Source organism: Suillus plorans, assembly GCF_016647745.1.
Source record: "Suillus plorans strain S12 chromosome Unknown HD556scaffold_90, whole genome shotgun sequence".
Classification (NCBI taxonomy): domain Eukaryota; kingdom Fungi; phylum Basidiomycota; class Agaricomycetes; order Boletales; family Suillaceae; genus Suillus; species Suillus plorans.
The window spans coordinates 64,067-81,061 of NW_024537474.1; the positions used below are offsets into that span (position 1 = coordinate 64,067).

The window sequence follows — 16,995 nt, forward strand, 5'->3', positions numbered from 1 at the left end:
GCACACCACGGATATATTTCATGCCTCGTTCCAATCACAACTTGACTTTGTTTCTAGTTCGGAGCGCATGGAGATTCACCCATATCACTGGCAGTCATCGCTACATATCAATTAATCTCTCCTCCTCCTCTTCCTCACTAGCCTTCTTCGTGGCTTTCCTCCCGTAAAACTCGGCGATAATCTTCGGATTTATACGGTTAAGCTGTTCTTTCGGGAAAATCCGAAGCAGCGACCAAGCCAAGTCGAGCGAATCAAAGATAGTACGAGACTCGTAGGGTCCTGCATAGCCTTCAGAAAAATTCACCACGCCCCTTGGCAAATTCACCCACCTTGTCCGACAAATTGACGCTCAAACTTGTCCAAGAATTCCAGTGCAAGCTTATCCTCAGCCGACAGTGCCTCCTCGCCAACAACAGCCTTCATCGCAGCTGCATCGCGACCGATCGCGTATTTCGCATACTACACCAATTCAAAAGGAAGTCAGATCGTCACTTCGGCTAATATGAAGGCACCCACCAATTGGTTTGAAACGTCACCATGATCCTTCCTCGTAAGCTTCTCGCCAATCGCGCTCTTCATAAGGCGTGATAGAGATGGTAACACATTGATGGGCGGGTATATCTGCCTGTTGTGCAATTGCCGGTCCACAAAAATCTGCCCCTCCGTGATATACCCAGTCAAATCGGGAATAGGATGTGTGATGTCTGACATCGGATCAGCGCTTGAACATTGAAAGAAAAAGTCGGTATGACGTCACCATCGTTCGGCATCGTTAGAATGGGAATTTGAGTAATAGAACCATTCCGACCTTGCACTCGCCCAGCCCGTTCGTAAATTGTCGACAAGTCTGTGTACATGTAACCGGGGTAGCCACGACGCCCAGGCACTTCTTCCCGAGCCGCAGAAACCTGCACATGAACCGCACCGCGAACGGTAAGCCTCTTTCCAGAAAGTCTCGACAGAAACGAAGAACGCACCTCACGCAAGGCATCCGCATAAGACGACATGTCAGTCAAGATGACCAACACGTGTTTCTCCAGCTGGTATGCATAGTATTCTGCCGTAGTGAGCGCAAGACGAGGCGTAATAATACGCTCGATGGTGGGGTCGTTGGCAAGATTAAGGAACAACGTCACGCGATCGAGACTACCGTTTGACTCAAAGTCTTCTTTGAAGAACCGTGCGGTTTCCATGTTGACACCCATTGCTGCGAACACGACAGAGAAATTGTCTTCATGTCCATCATGGACGTCTTTGGTGGGACCTTTCACCAGACCGGCTTGACGTACGATCTGCGCTGCGATCTGCGCATTTCGGTTAGCTCCCTTGACGGCTTTTTTTAATTCTTAGTAGACTTCATATGTACCTCATTGTGTGGTAAACCGGCAGCAGAGAATATAGGAATCTTTTGTCCACGAGCGATTGAATTCATCGTATCAATCGTCGAAATCCCGGTCTGGATCATTTCCTCAGGATAGATGCGCGAGTAAGGATTGATTGGGTATCCTGCTCCACTGTTCAACCAAGAGCCGGCCAAATCTTCACAAGACCCACGCACCATTAATGTCCAAGTAATCCTCAGCAAACACTTTTGGACCCTGATCAATGGGATTTCCAGAACCGTTGAAAATACGGCCAAGCATGTCCTCGGCCACAGGTAACTTCATACTGCTTCCTGTGAATTCGACATGCGTCGCTTTGACGTCCACCCCTGATGTGCCTTCAAACACCTGAACAATCGCCTTCTTTCCTTGAACTTCCAAAACCTGGCCGCCTCGCTTCGATCCATCGGGTAAGGTTAGCTGTACGATCTCATTGTATGAAGGAAACTGCGCAAAAAAAGCAAGTATGTAGGTCAGCACAACCCAACCAAAGGCAATGTAAGACCAGAATAAAATCAAAACCGATATCAAAACGCCGCGCACCTTGACATTGTCAAGCACCACAAGCGGGCTGCAGGAACACGGTCAGATCACTCATTGGCTATGGCAATAACACTCACCCATTGATCGCAGAAACGGTGCGGTAGTCTTGAGGGCTTGTCAATAACTACTCGGCGTCTTGCAATGCTTATGCTTTTGACGCACCAAGGTGTGGTTGGACGCGATATTCCCGCGTCACTGCAGCTGCATTGATTGCGGCTAGCTCTCCGTCACTCATGCGAGGGTCTGCAGCCATGATGCACAGGTGAGGCTAGGCGTTGGCGGGCGCAGTAGATTGTACTTTCGGATCCAGAGTAAGTAGCAGACCACTGCAAACCGACACTTTCCCACGCATCCCACATTAAGATCACAACACGCCCCCTCATAAAAAGTACATTTCAGCTAAGTAAGGGTGTTCATACGATATGATCTACATGCGCTTGGTCCTGCGTATAGGCCATACACTGAACAACGTTTTAATCACTCGGTAATTGTGCAAGAGAGGAGCTCCGAGACGCGAGTGGCTGCCACCTTCACTTCCATGCTTTCCGAAGACCTGTGATAAAGTCAGCTATTTGAAGGACGAAATATTTCAAAAACATACCATTCTGTTTCGAGAAGAAGTTCATCGACTGCTTCATCTGCCTCCCAGCCGAGGTCCCTGCTTTGTATGAATGTGTAGAGGTACTCAGCCGTACTGGTCCGGATCTAAGCCACGGTCAGTATCATCTACCCGTGATGTAAAAATATGACCTTTGGATAAGGGTGAGAAAGGAAGTCGATGATTCGCTCCGAGGATGATTTTGAAACCGAGGAAACGACCAAGAGGTTTACGACGCTACATATTGCTCAGTTGCAGTGCTCTCGTGTGATTAATAAACCCACATTTTCATGGACTCTTGCACTCGCTGTACATTCTTCAATCGCTGTACATTTCTTGTTGCAATGTTCAATAATCTCTCTAGTCTGAGAGCTTCGTTAGTTCGATTCGACCGAGAGAGGAAAACGAAGGCGACTTTGATGGGCCGTTGTCAACGCTAGACAGGCGAGACAATACGTCTGCCTCCAAAAGCATATTGAACGTTTGCAAGATAGGAACCACCACCGCGTTCGACGTCGTTCTCCCTTGTGCGCACTCGATGAGGTCGTCACATAGCTCAGATAGACTATAGCCAGAATCGCCGACTAATAATGGAAGGCCCTGCGCAAAGGAAACCAGACTCGAAGATGCTGGGCGGTGCTAGTGACGTCATCAGAGATGCCACACAAAAGTGCAAAGGAGACGGACCGTGCTTCCAGTTCTAGCTCCTACACTATGTATAAGACCTGTCAGTAGGGGTTGTCTATACTCTTGTACGCGGAGCAGTTCTACGGCTTTAGGAAATAGCCATTCCCCAACACTCCAACTGGTGATAGTGCCCGAGGCATCACTATTCTGGATGAGATAGGTGCGAGCAACTAATCGTTAGGGACTCACGTCAGAAACAGCTTCATAATGAGTTCTGAGCCTTTGATACGCCATTCCTCTTGATGAGGAACGGTCGGGAGAGGGATGCGAAACAATCGCAATAAACAGTGTCCCGCGGTTTGACGTACATTGTCCAGTCTTTCAACGCCCTGACGAAGGATTCTGGCTATCACACTGTGATACCTCTCCGCAGGCAAGTAATTCGTGAATTCAGGTATGTTTCCTGAAACGCGAAACAGATCTTCGAAAATTGATGCTAGACCTTGAATGCACGCCATTCGTACCCACGAGCCAACGTCGCCACGCTCATCCATCGTGTAATCATCTAGTCCGCTGTCAAGGGCATCAAGGACTCCATACATACTTTCTGCGATTAGATCTGAGGAAAGATGTTTCATTTACATTCGCCGAACATAAAATAAAAACACGAACATTCGGTGAGGCGAGGCAGTACATTCGTGATGATCTTGGGTAACGCTTGGAAGCAATTTCGACGTGCTTCAATGCTCGACATTCTTTCGGAGGACTGCGATCACCGCTTCAATCGGAATAAAGCCCTGAACCAGGGAAAAATCTTACGTTGGAATCGACACTATCCAACAAGCACTTGACTACCTCAGAGAAACCATGCGGATGCGCATTATAATTGAGTACACCTAGAGTATAGCCAAGACTTTGCTGCAAGGACTGAGGGCCACGGCGAAAGTCCTTGATTAATGTGCTAAGGGGGGCATGTCAGTTAATGTCTTGAAAATGTAGCATTAATTAATCTTATCTGTGCACATCTGGCGAGCAATCTATCAAGGAACTTGTTGTGGCTATGGCGGCGGCAGCGGCTTGTTGGACGGAAGAGCTTCTGTGTCGCAGTCCCTGGTCTATGATCCTTTTCCAGTGGGGCACGGATGACTTTTCCTGAAGCTCAATCTCCTGTAGTGTCAGGCTGCTTGCAATGAGATCGCACGCCGCCGCAAGTACTAGACCGTTTCGTGGAGACATAACAACATCTTTGGAAACAATGGCAATGAAGGCAAATATCTGATGGATAATCAACAAGAAAGGCGCGTTGAGAACTTCATCTGCACCTTTTGCCGGTTGCTTGCATTTTCTTCGCTCTCCTGAGCTCGGTACGCTTCAGAGATACCTGTCAATGCTGCAAGTGCTCCATGCACATCAGATACATCAACGGAGTCTAAAAATCCTGCCTAAAGCAAAATGAGAAATATCCTTCGTTGAATAGTCAGTCTCCTTACCATCTTCGTGGCACACTCCAGCCCTAGTATCTTCAAGTCGAGCTCGCATATCCGGCGCAAGGCCTGAGCACCCAACTCCCTCATCGCAACATCCCAGTGACGCAAAGTGATCGAAATGATGTGATCGATCAGATATGATCTGTACTCCAGGTGCCTAGTAACGTTCATTGAATTGACGGCTCTTCGTTGTGAAAGGGCGACTTACTCAGCGACTTGTGGAGCCGCGACAATGAACGCATTCCGCCGCACGCTGACTGCATAGAAGTCGGTTTTTCTAAGGACGTCGATACCATGTGGGAACAGCGCCTGAAACACATTGCATGAACTTTCCACGTAATTTACCTGAGACAAGCACATCAAGGTGTACCATTCTGCCAACATGTTCTTGGAAGGCGGCACTAGCCGCTCTTCGAATGTGAATTTCCCTGTCGAACAACGCCACAGAAACGAGCCACTGCGCGAGTTCACGAGCATAGGGAGAGAAGGATTCCGGATCTTGTGCCCTCGCTAAAGCCCAGATCACATAGGCCGCAGCATCCCGTACGTTTGATCCAATGGAATGGGCCCCCTTACGTATGTCGAAGTAGAGGGCCTAATGTACATCATCATCACGTGAAAACAGTTGATTCATATCTGGCTTTTCTCACTTTCGAGAGCCAGCCCAAGAGGCTTCCTAGTGCAGCAGTTTGAACTAGACCTCTGCGTGCCATCTCTGCTGACGCGAGAGATGCGCCATGCCAGGTAGCCTCAGCGATGGCAGGAGTGTCATAAACACTTGCGCCTGCTACAGAATGTATTGAGAAAAGACCAAGAATGGTCTCTAATACCTGAGAGGAGAAATCCGACGGAAGGCGTTCTGAAAGGCGAGCAATGCCTTTGGCTGCTGACCATCGTACCACTGTGTCCTATACGTTGTGTAATTGATGTTTGCACGTAACATACAAACAAATACCTTGTCCTGAAGGCTCTTGAATAGAGACTCTAAGATTGTGTCAATTTCTTCAGGAACATCAATATCATCATCGCCATCATCTACGTTCCCATTGACAGCCTCATTCTTGATATCACCATCCAGACTACGGACTGTGAAATTACAGATTAAATCATCGACCACGTTGAGATGTGAGTCGACATTACATGTTAACTTGGATCTAAATATATTCGGAGGCATCAGACGCAACGCAACGCGCGATAGCAATTTCGTGCGATATTTTCGAACCAATGTGTTGCTGGCCAAGGGGGTACTTTGCTCTAAGGTATCTGTAATTTCCAAGAGCTGTTGCGTAAACGCTTGGAGTTGTTCAGATGAACCAGATTTCATCAATTCACAAAGGACTTGTAATACTCCTATAGACTACTTGAAGTGAGTCGCATTTCGGAAAGCACCGAGTCATCTTACCAAGATGATATCCGAAGAGCGAAAAACTGTTATTGACCACTCGACAAAAGAGGAGAATTGCTGCTTGGTGTCCTTTCTTAAAGAAGTTCAATAAATGGGTGCCATCCGCGTGCATTGAGCTCACCGTGCATAGAAGCGTGCCAAAAGGGTAGCCGCTCCTTCGCGCTCTAATCCAGCCATGTTAAGGCGGTCTTTTCCAACGAGCTCGATCGCATTTGCTGTTTCACCGGATCGAGTGGTATCATCGAATTTCTGCAAGTCGAAAGGGATCCGACAAATGAGAGATAGCCAAAGCAGCACGGCATATCGCAGTCCCCATTGACTGGGGTCTTTTACTGGCCCTGACGGCAGCCGGATGAAATCCAAGGCGATCGAGAGATCGGAAACTTCATGAGGGAAGAATCTAGCTGCTTGGAATGAATATAAGGGGGATATATAAGAAAGTACCACCGACTTATTGTCTTATACCCGCGGAACTTGATATAGTTATGAAGAAGATCTGCGAGGCGTTCCACACGACTACGAGAAGACTGAGCACCTCGTGCATTAACGCATGCCATTGCATATCTTCTAAGGCATTCCGCGACGGGAGACACGAGGCTTTCAAGGTACGGGTCCAATAGATACGATTGCTCTTGGTATTCTCCAAACTTTCTCGACCATATCAAGGTACATCAACCCTGGATATAATGGATGACTTACAATCACGATTAATTTTTGACTGCAATGGAGTTCCACATCTTCCTCTTCGCGACTGGGCTCTACGAACAAATCGGCCACCAGCAGGGTATTTTGAGCTGCTACGAACTCGTCGTGGCGCTCAAAAGCTGCAAATAATCGGTTTTCTTGTGAGTCTTCATCCATGACCACCGTGTCATTGACGAAGTGAACTGCAGAGTCAACTGTGCTGATGCGCGAAACCTGATCTGACGAAGTAGTGTCTGTTTACGTCAGCGGCTTCAATGTGGGCTAAGCGCCATGGAGCACTTTTACAGTATACAAGAACCTAACCTATCATATCGTCCACCGACCTCTCAACTCTCAATCATATCATATGAACCCTAGCTTAGTGGAGACATAACAAACATTGATGTCACCTGCTGAGGCGCCAGTAAGAACGACGAAGAGAAAGAGAGAATATCAAACTGACGAGACGGTGCGCATTACAACGAGATTTCACGCAATAGTTTACTCATTTGCACACCAGAACATCGGGACCAAGTTAGAGAAGAAACTGGCACGTCTCATTTTCCAATTCGCATTACCCAAGATCTTAACCCTTGATTGTTCATCAAGCATCATGATGCACGGGAGGTCAGGAAAGCCGCGAAGAAGGCAAAAACTTTCGAGATGCAGAAGATTTTGAAGAAAATGAAAGATGCAAGGTGTGTGATTGGTTTCGCGATTTTAGCAGAGTGTCTTTCTGACAGTTTATCTTCCAGGCGCAAAGGCGACGATAACGTAGTCAAAGATATCGAAGCACAGCATATGACTCTCAAGGTGAATACTTGCGATGCATCCGATATATGTCCTTATCAAATAGTCTGCCAGCAACTCGACTCCGGTCCTATTGCCGACTCAGCTCTGTCAACAAAAATCAAGAAAGACAAATTCCTTTCACAGGATCCCAGCCTGCAATCTGCGATGTCCAAGTCACTATCTTCCAGCATAATCACCTCCGCTGTACCTGGATCCGCAGCAGGCATAGTCCAAAGCAGGCTACTTAGTTCCAAGATCCTAGCGGTTGAAGTTTCTCGTATAATCGAGGGACTCCGGCGCTTACTGCACCCTACGGAGCGGGTCTACCACGCAGAAGTCGATGGCGCCGAAGTATCACCGCCTCGAAAGAAAAAACAGAAGACACAACAGAATGAGGGTTTGCCTAAGGTCTCTCCGGTGGATTCTCCTTTTGAAGATGAACCAAGAGCAAATCTTGAAGATGATGGCTGGGAGTCAGGCACGGTTAGCGACGGCGATCATTTTGTCCAGGGAGATTCGGGGGTCGATAAAGGGCCTGACGAGGAATACAGCTCCACCTCCGATAGTGGCGATGACCTCCCTGTCCCTCACGAACCAGTAAATCGGGGGAAATCAAAGGCAACACAATCTACTTTTCTACCTTCCCTTTCTGTGGGTTTTATTCGCGGAGACTCGGACACCGATTTTAGCGACAGTGAGGAGAAAGCAACTGACACAGCCAAGAAGAATAGACGTGGTCAGCGGGCACGCAGGGCGTAAGTTTCCGGCTTGATTTTGGAACAATTATAACATAATTCTTCTTCAGAATATGGGAGAAGAAATTTGGAAGACATGCCAATCATGTGATGAAGCAGAAAACTTCTAACCGTCCCGATGCCCCTTCCGGCATTGTGGTTGTGCGCAAAGATCAGCGACAGCACAGGAATGGTAATCGCGATTCCGATGGCGCGCCGTTCTCCGGTCACAAGCAGAATACCCGAATACCGGACAAGAACAGATACAACGCACCCGCATCCCTCATGGCAGGTAACCGTAAGGAAGAGAAACCGCTTCATCCATCCTGGGAGGCTAAGAAGAAACAACAAAATATCGCAATTGTGCCTGCACAGGGCACAAGAATTGTCTTCACTTAGTCTTAAACGTCATCCGAACACGAAAACACGACATCATACGAATCCAATATATACATAATCCAATTCAGTTGGCATTGCGCATGTATCAAAGAAAGCTATTGAAGCATGACACGTGCGTAAGACAACTGCCTAGAAGCCTGGCCCGTGCGTAACAAAGAATGCCTAGAAGCATGATGGGTGCGTAAAGAATCGCGGTAGAATTTTATGGCATATGACCAGTAAAAGCTGTGTAGAGCATTTTGGAGAAGATGTGGATAGCGAGGAAATTCATTGCGGGACCATAGAGGGAATCACGTTCTGCAGACGTGTCTCTTCCCTCCCTGCATCCTACATTCCCTGGAGCACCACGTATCACCACACCGGGGACAGTGTGGGAAGTCCCTACCTGTTTTCAAACACGTGACGCACACAGTGCGGCACGACAACTTCGAGGCATTCTCGATAGCTTCAAGAATAGGACAGAGCGTAGAGATATTATCTCCAAGAGGTGATGCAGGTGGGGAGTCGTGTGAGGATAACGTAGGTATGAGATGTTCACCCAAGGTTGAGTTCATAGAGGATGTGCGGCTTATAAATGGGCGAGCGGGTGAACGAGACCGCGATCGAGGGAGATCGGGGAGTTCAAAGTTGTGCTCGTTCTCCCACCCCGTGTCCAGTCGCTTCCCACGTGGCTTGGAATGAATAGAAAAACACGAGCGGAGCCAGAAGACCGCTGGTATGGTGGTGGTAAATGAACCATGAGCTTGGAGGTCGCCTTGAACGACCTCAGCAGGGGATGCTTCATAGAGCTTTTGGGGAAGGGGAAATTGTGATGCAGTTGACGATTGGGAGGTCATCGAGATACTCCACGTCCGCTTGCGCCTATAACCAACAGGCGCATATTTCTGATGGTGCTACAAAGCCGGACATGTAAGGAGGGAGTCAATATCGAGCTTTTAAGACATACCTCGAAGCTGCTGTGTGATGTATGATGTGAGGTATCCATTGTGAGGTTAGAGTTGGCGTTGCCCATACAACACTCTTCCGAGCGTAGATAAATATGACAGCGGATATTTGTAGCTATCAGCCAATGATCTCAAAAGAGGGGATCGTGGAAATAAGCTGTGCCGAAAAAGATAAAAGATATGATAACTCACCTGCGCCCTCCGCACGGGCCTGCGTAGCAAATGAGAATAATGTGACGACAGGAGAGGACAAAGTGGTCGTGTGCCAGGTCGGCATAATTTGCTTTCTAGCGGAAACTTCCTTTCCGAATACGACATCGATGTCGAAACTTCTGAATCTTTACGGCATAGAATGGATAAAGCGAAGAAGCAACCGATTGCCCCGGTTTATTACACATAAGCGATATCGTATCAGATTCATAATCTGTGACGAAACTTTTCAAAAAAGTTCAACCTGCAATCATCTCGACAGTCATTCATCTGTATCTCATTATGCCACCTCATAGTTCACGTACTTTGCGGTAAGTCGGAAGCTTCGGTTGAGCGTTCTGTGTCACGCTTAAGATCGTCGGCAGATGCTAAGAAAACATTAGGACTATCACGGCGCTCCGAATCACTTAAGTAGGCCAGCCACATGACGGAGAATATACGGACCGGGCGGTCGTACTTTGGTGCGCACCAGACGACACGAGGGTTTATGGCGTCACAGGCGTTGGGGCTAGAATGACGAAGAACGGCACATTTTGTCAGTCTTATCACGTATACGTGGAATACGATTCGTGGACAACTGACAACCTGGTAACAAGACAAGTTTGAAAGTCTGAAACAGGACGTTAGAAGCCTGCAATCCGGGATGAGCCTGCTATTGACCTAGACCTTTTAATCTGATACGTTACGTCCCCTGTGGTTAGCCAATTCAATAATAGTAGAACACATGCACAAGCCCAGAGTCACGGCGCAGCCGGTGACTAGCCAGTCACGGTCATAGGGCGAAATTGAGAACCTGATTTAATTGTGATTCAATTGTGACTCAAAGTCATTACGCGATGCTCTGCTACCACGTACCCTGTTGCTGCTGCTACTGCTGGCTATCCTACCCCGGATTTGCCAAGCGTAGTACGTACTAGGGCTACAAAGTAGCATAGAGCTTCAGATGCGGCCAGTACCGATCATTGATCATAGGCTATGCCGCCGAGGCTGAAAACCCTAGCAGACAAACAAGACAAAATAGGAATGACTTGCGTGCTTGCTGTGCTCGTTGACCAGCATAGACCATATCTGCATCCTCTTGAAAATTTACCTTCTCCCTTCATTTCCATCCCTTTGAGTCAGGAAATTGCAGCAGTTTGACGTCTACACAGTTCTGATTCGGTTCATCGGCTAAGCGATCACTCTCTGCTCTCTTACGTCTTTCCCCATCAATAGCGATCCATGGTATGCTCTGACACATCTCATCACATTACACGGCCAGTCTCACTTTCGGCCGTTCGTTAGGGTCAAACACTCTCAGCACCAGGTAGGGAGTCCTTGCGCAGCCTATGTTTTTACTCCAAGAAACACATTCATGACCTACCCTTGTTTCGACAGCCACAGAGAAGAAATCAGACACAGGGGAAGATGATCGATACCTATTTGCAGTTTCTGAGATGCAAGGATGGAGAATTAGTGCGTCACCAGTTTTTTTGGCTGCGGTTTTGATCTCACACATATCATGTATATCTGTATCCTCATTGCAGCTATGGAGGATGCCCATGTGACCATGCTAACCCTTGAAGAGAACACAACAGATAAAAACACATTCTTTGCTGTTTATGATGGACACGGTGGTAAACTACCTGCTGATTTTTTTGGCGGTTATAGCCTCGAGCTCAGTTTGATTCTTCACAGGAAGTACCGTCGCGAGGTTTGCGGGGAAAAACGTTCACAGGCGACTAATTTCAGAAGAGGCATATCGTGAAAAGCGTTATGATGAAGCGCTTAAGAAAGCGTTCTTGGGTACCGATGAAGATCTTCTTGCTGGTACGCCATATCGCCTTGCTGTCTCTGCATACCCCGCTCATTTCAACACAGATCCGTCGCATACCCGTGACCCGTCAGGTTGTACTGCTGTAGCTGCTTTGATAACAGAAGATAACAAAATTTATGTGGTACAGCAGTTTTTCCTATTTAATTGTCCTTTTGCCAACGGTTGCCTGACAGGCAAATGCTGGCGATTCCCGGTCTGTTCTTAGCGTTCAAGGTAATGCCAAGGCCTTGAGTTTTGACCATAAACCATCAAGCGAGAGTACGTTGATCATTCGACTATTGAGCCATTATCCTTGTTTACTAGTATTCAGCTGAACGGAAACGGATCACGGAAGCTGGAGGATACGTAGAATATGGACGCGTCAATGGTGAGTCGTCCGATTGCTCTCCGAGGCTGTACTTATGATGGACTTCCTAGGAAACCTTGCGTTGTCTCGTGCTTTGGGAGATTTTGAGTTCAAGAAAAACTATGCACTCGGTCCTCAAAAACAAATTATTACAGCTGATCCTGATGTCACCGTTCACGATATCACAGACGAAGACGAATTTCTGGTCCTGGCCTGTGATGGTAAGACAGCGAGTCATAATTACTACGTGGTTCTAATTTTTTGTCAGGTATCTGGGACTGTCTATCTTCACAAGCCGTCGTTGACTTTGTTCGACTAAAAGTCTCAGAAGGCTTGGAACTCAGGGAGATCGGAGAGATGATGTGCGAGCATTGTCTTGCTCCGGATACCTCGTCTGGGTCAGGTATCGGGTGCGATAACATGACTGTCCTCATCGTAGCTCTTCTTCACGGAAGGACGAAGCAAGAATGGTACGACTGGGTCAAAGATCGTGTCAAGAACAACTACGGTTATTCAACGCCTGACTCTATCCCACAAATCTATTCATCAGATCGACTGTCAACATACAGAGCGCGGAGAGAGGCGCAGCAAGAGAGGGACAAACTGAGGAGGGAACGAGGCGAGGACAGCTCGACAGGCAGTTTGTTTGGTGGAAACAGCCCATTTGCTCGTGTCTTGGGAAGCACTGGTGGCATCTCTTTCCACCCGGGATCAGGGATCCTCAGCGATGCTGGTCGCCTCATGTTCGCCAGTAACGATGATGAGGACGACAGTGGTGATGACATGGACACGTCTTTTAGCGGACGCTCATTCTTCAGTGACACGTTTGGGCTTCCCCGTGCACAGCCACCGGACGCTGGAGCTGGTCTGCGAGCACGTCTTGCCTCCTTTGAGGTTGACGATGACTTTGACGATGAAGATGCTGATGGGCGCTTTGACGGCGTTGCTCGGATTGAGGAGGTCCAGGATGACGACGAAGGGGCTAGTCCATTTGATGATGTAAATGACGGTATTCCGAAATCCCCAAGTCCATCACCAAGTCCACCAAATCCTAAACTCAACGGAGACGTCACTCCCGTCCAGCATTTCAAGGTGCCTATCCGAGGTGACGGTCCGATGAACGTTGACGGCTTGATGCCCTCCAGTGAAGACCCTTTGAAGGCATAGTTGTATTTCTCAATATGTTTTAATTCTCCTTTCACCTGTCGATGGTTGTGTTGTGTGTTACCTTGTGCTTCGTCTATTACTATCTTTTCTTACCGTCGCCTTCAAATATTGACGGTCCATGATTCCCTCCTGTAGTATCACAAGATTATACTTCGAACTACAGGCTGTCCACTGTACTTTCCTCCAATTTTATTCAAAAGATGTTGTGCATCACGACTAGTTCGTTCTCGCATAGACAGACGATCGTGCGCCCCTGCGCCGTTTTGGACATGCCAACACCTAACAAAGAACCAGCGCTTCCATCGCCAACTTTCAATACACTTTGTTTTTCCCAAATTTGACCCGGATGCCCACCGCGGTAGATGTATACATTCCCTCCTCGATCCCTACTGCCGTTCTCGAAAGCCAAAACCGCTTTCGATGAGACATGATACGTGAAGCGTGTATCCCGCTTAGAGGCGAGCACAAAGGCGAGCGCCGAGAAGGTTGCGCTGTGCGTCCAAGTGGGCAAAGAACCTGTAGTCTGTGCCTCATCCAGGGTGAACAGGACACCATCAATACCATTCTTCACAACCATAGATGCTCCAGGACCCGATCCAGGAAGATCGATTGACAGAACGTTGCATGCAGAATCACCAGCGCCAGATGACCATACAGGGACCCCTCCATCCTCACCCACCCACGTCAGGAATGCCACTCGTCCGACCGAAGAGTCGACTTCCTCATCCATCTCTCCCTGAGCAAGCGCTGGTACCCCTCTGCCCAGTCCAAGCCCGCTCATATCCTCCCCACTTTGGAGTGCGGCTGTGTACTTTTCCAAAGACTCTCTGATGAGGTAGAGCTCCGAAGGGTCGAGGGTTTCTGCAACTTCCTCCTCTCCACCTGGTGTACCCGCAGATGCAAATACATGCATCCATCGAGCATCTTCATGCTGTTTGTCCAGATGCAACGTGAGCAATCCAAATGAGTGCTCTCCCTCGCGATCCCAAGTCCAGAAGCTAGTGGAGGTTTGAATGCCGTCCCAAAGCTGTTGGGCAGAATAGCGGGGAAGAGGAACGCCTTCAACATATGATGTGATCTGGACGTGCACCGTCAAGGTCTTTTGGGAAAATGTCACTTTGATGCTTGACGTTGGGGTTGTTGCAGGAAGAGGGAAGGCCACTGTCACGGAGTCGGATGTCTGTGTCCAGGAATATGGTGGAGGTCTGGGAGGAGTCTCTACGTCTAATTTTTCATCCAGACGCGGAATAGGGGCCATTTCATCTGGCGAGGGTTCGTACAAGGGTGGGGCTGGCTGGTTGAGCTCACGATAGACGGAGCTACCAGCCATAAGATAGCATTTTCGAGAGTTATCATAATCCATGGATATGGGTACATCCTGCCCCCGCCTCCTCCAAAGAATGTCAATGGGGGCGAGATCGCCGTTCTGACTTGGAAAAGGCAGCGAGAACCTTGCAGCCCAGACATCAAATTCAGACGCGTGACTTGTCACTGATTGCGTTGGAGCAGCTTCATGGTCTCCATAGAAGCGAGAAGACAGAAGCGCTATAGCTACATTATCAGATGACTTGGCGAGAGAGTGGATGCGGAATGGAGTTGGAGCCAAATGAGGAGTTTGCGTGTGATCAGAAAGCTCAAAGCAGCCCAGGGTAGTAGCAACCCCTTCTGCAGGAAGTCCGAGGATGTAAAGTGCCCCTTGACCGTCGGCGATGAATGCGGTCTGTGCGTCAAGAAACACTGCTGATGGATATTCGCGATGGATCTGCACAGCTGCGGGAGCACTAATTGGAGTTGGAAGTGCATAAACGACAGTGAATGATGGTGTGTGACTGTCCTACTTGTGCACGATGTGAGACTCATGGTGGAACAAAAGATGGTATCACAAAAGCCTACATTCGTGAGGTCGACAAGGATAACGCGATGTTCCGAGTCAATGTATAGACACCTGCCACTGTCGTTTGCAATGGCCAGGTGGTTATGCGTGATCCTGCTCTGGACCTCCTTGAAAGACAGTGGAGATCGACCAGAATTAGCCATTTGTGTGGGTCTATATTCGAGCCCGAAACGCGTTACAGTGTCTTCTTGTGGGATTACTTCCAGTTTGTAACCCTCGAATTTTGGGTTCAGGAGGGCATGGTTTGGCGTGAAACTCGACATCACTGTGAGTGGAATGACACAGGAGAAATGTGACCTACGGGGCTCCCTTTCTTTTCGGGCATAAGCGATAAGTCTAGACTTGGTCTAGATGACGGCGTCACGTGCCTATCGGCTCTAGCAGGACAATTCTTCGCTCTTGCCAGTGAACTTAGCTTGATCGATTGACTTGCATTTGGGCAACATACGATTTCCAAAGTCATACATTCCAGGCATTCTGTTTCCATCGCTCCCTCAGGAAAGATCGATCATATAGTAGACTAGACCGCCGTGTCCACCGTGATCCCAATGACTGAAACCGTGCGTATTTACAGGCAGGGGGTTGACATCATCCCTCCTCACCCAGGCAGCGATTGGACTCGCTTTGTCTGCATCTCAGACACCCATTCTCACACCTTTCACATACCCACCGGTGACGTTCTGCTGCATGCTGGTGACTTGAGTAGCTGGGGTAGCCTTTCGCAATTGATTGTCACAGTCGAATGGTTGAAATCATTGGATCACCCCGTGAAGATGTAAGCTGGCATTTGTACTTCTATGATGTTCCAGGCGCATTACGCTAACTTGCAATGGGCCAAGCATGGTCGCAGGCAATCATGACGTACGTCCTAAGCTAGCAACATCACTCAGATTTCAGGCCAGACTTTTGTAGCTTTGTCTTGACGAGATGTGGGCTCAGCCAATATATGGCCTCCTGCCAGAAGTGAGTATGGATTTCTCTAAGCATTAGTCGAGCTATCCAGAGAATCGATAACAGGAGGTCCAGCAAGCACGGACCTATGTACGGAGTCAAACAGCAGCAGGTCTGCACTACATTGAGCATGAACCCTTTCGTTTCATGTTATCTTCGGGGCGCCAATGGAAGGTCTATGGATCACCGGTGAGCATCAATCACTTTCGCGAAGCCGGTACCTCATGGAACTGATTTGCATGCAAGGCTGCTCCATTATACGCTCCAGGATCATTTCAGTACGAGACTCCAGATGAAGCACGAGGTATGGTTTGGGGCCAGATCAATGTTTGCGGGTTCTGACCATTCTCTAGTGATTTATAACCGTATACCCAACGATACGGATATCTTGATCACACATACACCTCCTTTCATGACTTTGGACAGAACAAGGAAGGGCAAGCACGCTGGATGCCATGTCCTGTCGAACAAATTAGCGGAACTGCGTAACTGCCGGCTGCATGTCTTTGGCCACATCCATGAATGTGCTGGAGCGCAAATCAACACACATGACCCATTCAGACTGGTCGACAGGGCGTCCGTGAATGCGGCCATGGCCGTGACGAAGAAGGCGATCGTCGTAGACCTACTGAATTGATGGAACACCCTGGACTACAGATATCATGTACACCTAGTATAAATAAGCGGTGACCTTTGGTCGTTGCTTTATTACAAAGGGAGGGTTTGATATACTATATTTGCACCAATTTCTCTTCGTTCCCTCTTGAAACTCGACGGCTTTTGACACGGGACATATGGTTGACCAATGAGCAAAAAAATCTGTTCTGAAATCGAGAACTGTGCAAGAGAGTGAAACCTTGGCAGCCCTTGAGAGTAGTTGCAGGAATCTGTTTGCGTTTCACTGTCCAACAGGAGCAGCAAGGATGAGAATGAAATGTGATTCGTGGAATACAGTGGTTCTTGAGCAGTTGAACCGAAGATGTAGAGCTGTTATTCGTACTCGCGGTAGTCGCCAG

General features: G+C 48.3%; 7 protein-coding genes across 7 annotated transcripts; 3 read left to right on the forward strand and 4 right to left on the reverse strand.

The window, feature by feature from the left end:
* Positions 1–100: 100 nt before the first annotated feature.
* Positions 101–2,178, reverse strand: HD556DRAFT_1434686 (P-loop containing nucleoside triphosphate hydrolase protein; the record flags this gene model as incomplete). Its single annotated transcript, XM_041305354.1, has 10 exons — positions 101–279; positions 330–459; positions 517–704; positions 758–908; positions 978–1,304; positions 1,367–1,506; positions 1,559–1,829; positions 1,926–1,953; positions 2,003–2,030; positions 2,088–2,178. The coding sequence occupies 10 exons, from the start codon at positions 2,176–2,178 to the stop codon at positions 101–103; spliced, it is 1,533 nt and encodes a 510-aa protein (XP_041154026.1).
* Positions 2,179–2,286: 108 nt separating this feature from the next.
* On the reverse strand, positions 2,287–7,006 carry HD556DRAFT_1414207 (TBCD protein). Its single transcript, XM_041304267.1, has 21 exons — positions 6,742–7,006; positions 6,494–6,689; positions 6,164–6,446; positions 6,040–6,115; positions 5,778–5,994; positions 5,593–5,723; positions 5,288–5,545; positions 5,008–5,232; positions 4,846–4,946; positions 4,641–4,794; positions 4,473–4,592; positions 4,166–4,425; positions 3,970–4,108; positions 3,823–3,916; positions 3,400–3,769; positions 3,211–3,352; positions 2,939–3,162; positions 2,808–2,888; positions 2,676–2,760; positions 2,527–2,630; positions 2,287–2,478 (listed from the first exon to the last, which is right to left on the reverse strand). The coding sequence occupies exons 1-21, from the start codon at positions 6,901–6,903 to the stop codon at positions 2,403–2,405; spliced, it is 3,498 nt and encodes a 1,165-aa protein (XP_041154027.1). The 5' UTR covers positions 6,904–7,006; the 3' UTR covers positions 2,287–2,402.
* On the forward strand, positions 6,999–8,772 carry HD556DRAFT_1043401 (Bud-site selection protein). Its single transcript, XM_041295972.1, has 6 exons — positions 6,999–7,195; positions 7,247–7,276; positions 7,336–7,424; positions 7,482–7,539; positions 7,591–8,273; positions 8,324–8,772. The coding sequence occupies exons 1-6, from the start codon at positions 7,130–7,132 to the stop codon at positions 8,649–8,651; spliced, it is 1,254 nt and encodes a 417-aa protein (XP_041154028.1). The 5' UTR covers positions 6,999–7,129; the 3' UTR covers positions 8,652–8,772.
* On the reverse strand, positions 8,610–10,096 carry HD556DRAFT_1043091 (uncharacterized protein). The gene is made up of 2 exons (XM_041295971.1): positions 9,598–10,096; positions 8,610–9,544 (listed from the first exon to the last, which is right to left on the reverse strand). The coding sequence occupies exons 1-2, from the start codon at positions 9,661–9,663 to the stop codon at positions 8,942–8,944; spliced, it is 669 nt and encodes a 222-aa protein (XP_041154029.1). The 5' UTR covers positions 9,664–10,096; the 3' UTR covers positions 8,610–8,941.
* Positions 10,097–10,612: 516 nt separating this feature from the next.
* HD556DRAFT_1043046 (PP2C-domain-containing protein) lies at positions 10,613–13,231 on the forward strand. Its single transcript, XM_041295969.1, has 10 exons — positions 10,613–11,029; positions 11,090–11,111; positions 11,183–11,260; positions 11,332–11,421; positions 11,483–11,614; positions 11,666–11,742; positions 11,795–11,879; positions 11,932–11,988; positions 12,039–12,188; positions 12,236–13,231. Exons 1-10 carry the CDS (start codon positions 11,027–11,029, stop codon positions 13,132–13,134), a joined length of 1,593 nt encoding a protein of 530 aa, XP_041154030.1. The 5' UTR covers positions 10,613–11,026; the 3' UTR covers positions 13,135–13,231.
* On the reverse strand, positions 13,231–15,344 carry HD556DRAFT_1043073 (uncharacterized protein). The gene is made up of 2 exons (XM_041295970.1): positions 15,028–15,344; positions 13,231–14,968 (listed from the first exon to the last, which is right to left on the reverse strand). The coding sequence occupies exons 1-2, from the start codon at positions 15,289–15,291 to the stop codon at positions 13,328–13,330; spliced, it is 1,905 nt and encodes a 634-aa protein (XP_041154031.1). The 5' UTR covers positions 15,292–15,344; the 3' UTR covers positions 13,231–13,327.
* A 55-nt stretch (positions 15,345–15,399) lies between these two features.
* On the forward strand, positions 15,400–16,828 carry HD556DRAFT_1414258 (Metallo-dependent phosphatase-like protein). The gene is made up of 6 exons (XM_041304268.1): positions 15,400–15,803; positions 15,868–15,889; positions 15,941–15,991; positions 16,046–16,168; positions 16,226–16,283; positions 16,333–16,828. The coding sequence occupies exons 1-6, from the start codon at positions 15,577–15,579 to the stop codon at positions 16,614–16,616; spliced, it is 765 nt and encodes a 254-aa protein (XP_041154032.1). The 5' UTR covers positions 15,400–15,576; the 3' UTR covers positions 16,617–16,828.
* The last annotated feature ends 167 nt before the right edge of the window (positions 16,829–16,995 follow it).

Bases quoted from the DNA above. Each gene is read 5' to 3' on its own strand.
- HD556DRAFT_1414207 (XM_041304267.1), bottom strand. From the start codon at position 6,903: ATGGATGAAGACTCACAAGAAAACCGATTATTTGCAGCTTTTGAGCGC. The intron at 4,593-4,640 runs GTAAGGAGACTG...ATTTTGCTTTAG, and splicing joins TGGAGTGTGCCACGAAGATG to GCAGGATTTTTAGACTCCGT. The intron at 3,917-3,969 runs GTAAGATTTTTC...CGGTGATCGCAG, and splicing joins TGGATAGTGTCGATTCCAAC to TCCTCCGAAAGAATGTCGAG.
- HD556DRAFT_1043401 (XM_041295972.1), top strand. From the start codon at position 7,130: ATGTCACCTGCTGAGGCGCCAGTAAGAACGACGAAGAGAAAGAGAGAA. The intron at 7,277-7,335 runs GCACGTCTCATT...TTGTTCATCAAG, and splicing joins CCAAGTTAGAGAAGAAACTG to CATCATGATGCACGGGAGGT. The intron at 8,274-8,323 runs GTAAGTTTCCGG...ATTCTTCTTCAG, and splicing joins GGTCAGCGGGCACGCAGGGC to AATATGGGAGAAGAAATTTG.
- HD556DRAFT_1043091 (XM_041295971.1), bottom strand. From the start codon at position 9,663: ATGGGCAACGCCAACTCTAACCTCACAATGGATACCTCACATCATACA. The intron at 9,545-9,597 runs GTATGTCTTAAA...CCGGCTTTGTAG, and splicing joins CATCACACAGCAGCTTCGAG to CACCATCAGAAATATGCGCC.
- HD556DRAFT_1043046 (XM_041295969.1), top strand. The intron at 11,743-11,794 runs GTACAGCAGTTT...GTTGCCTGACAG, and splicing joins AAGATAACAAAATTTATGTG to GCAAATGCTGGCGATTCCCG. The intron at 12,189-12,235 runs GTAAGACAGCGA...ATTTTTTGTCAG, and splicing joins TCTGGTCCTGGCCTGTGATG to GTATCTGGGACTGTCTATCT.
- HD556DRAFT_1043073 (XM_041295970.1), bottom strand. From the start codon at position 15,291: ATGTCGAGTTTCACGCCAAACCATGCCCTCCTGAACCCAAAATTCGAG. The intron at 14,969-15,027 runs GTAGGCTTTTGT...GTGCACAAGTAG, and splicing joins TCCTTGTCGACCTCACGAAT to GACAGTCACACACCATCATT.
- HD556DRAFT_1414258 (XM_041304268.1), top strand. From the start codon at position 15,577: ATGACTGAAACCGTGCGTATTTACAGGCAGGGGGTTGACATCATCCCT. The intron at 15,804-15,867 runs GTAAGCTGGCAT...CAATGGGCCAAG, and splicing joins TTGGATCACCCCGTGAAGAT to CATGGTCGCAGGCAATCATG. The intron at 15,890-15,940 runs GTACGTCCTAAG...AGACTTTTGTAG, and splicing joins TGGTCGCAGGCAATCATGAC to CTTTGTCTTGACGAGATGTG.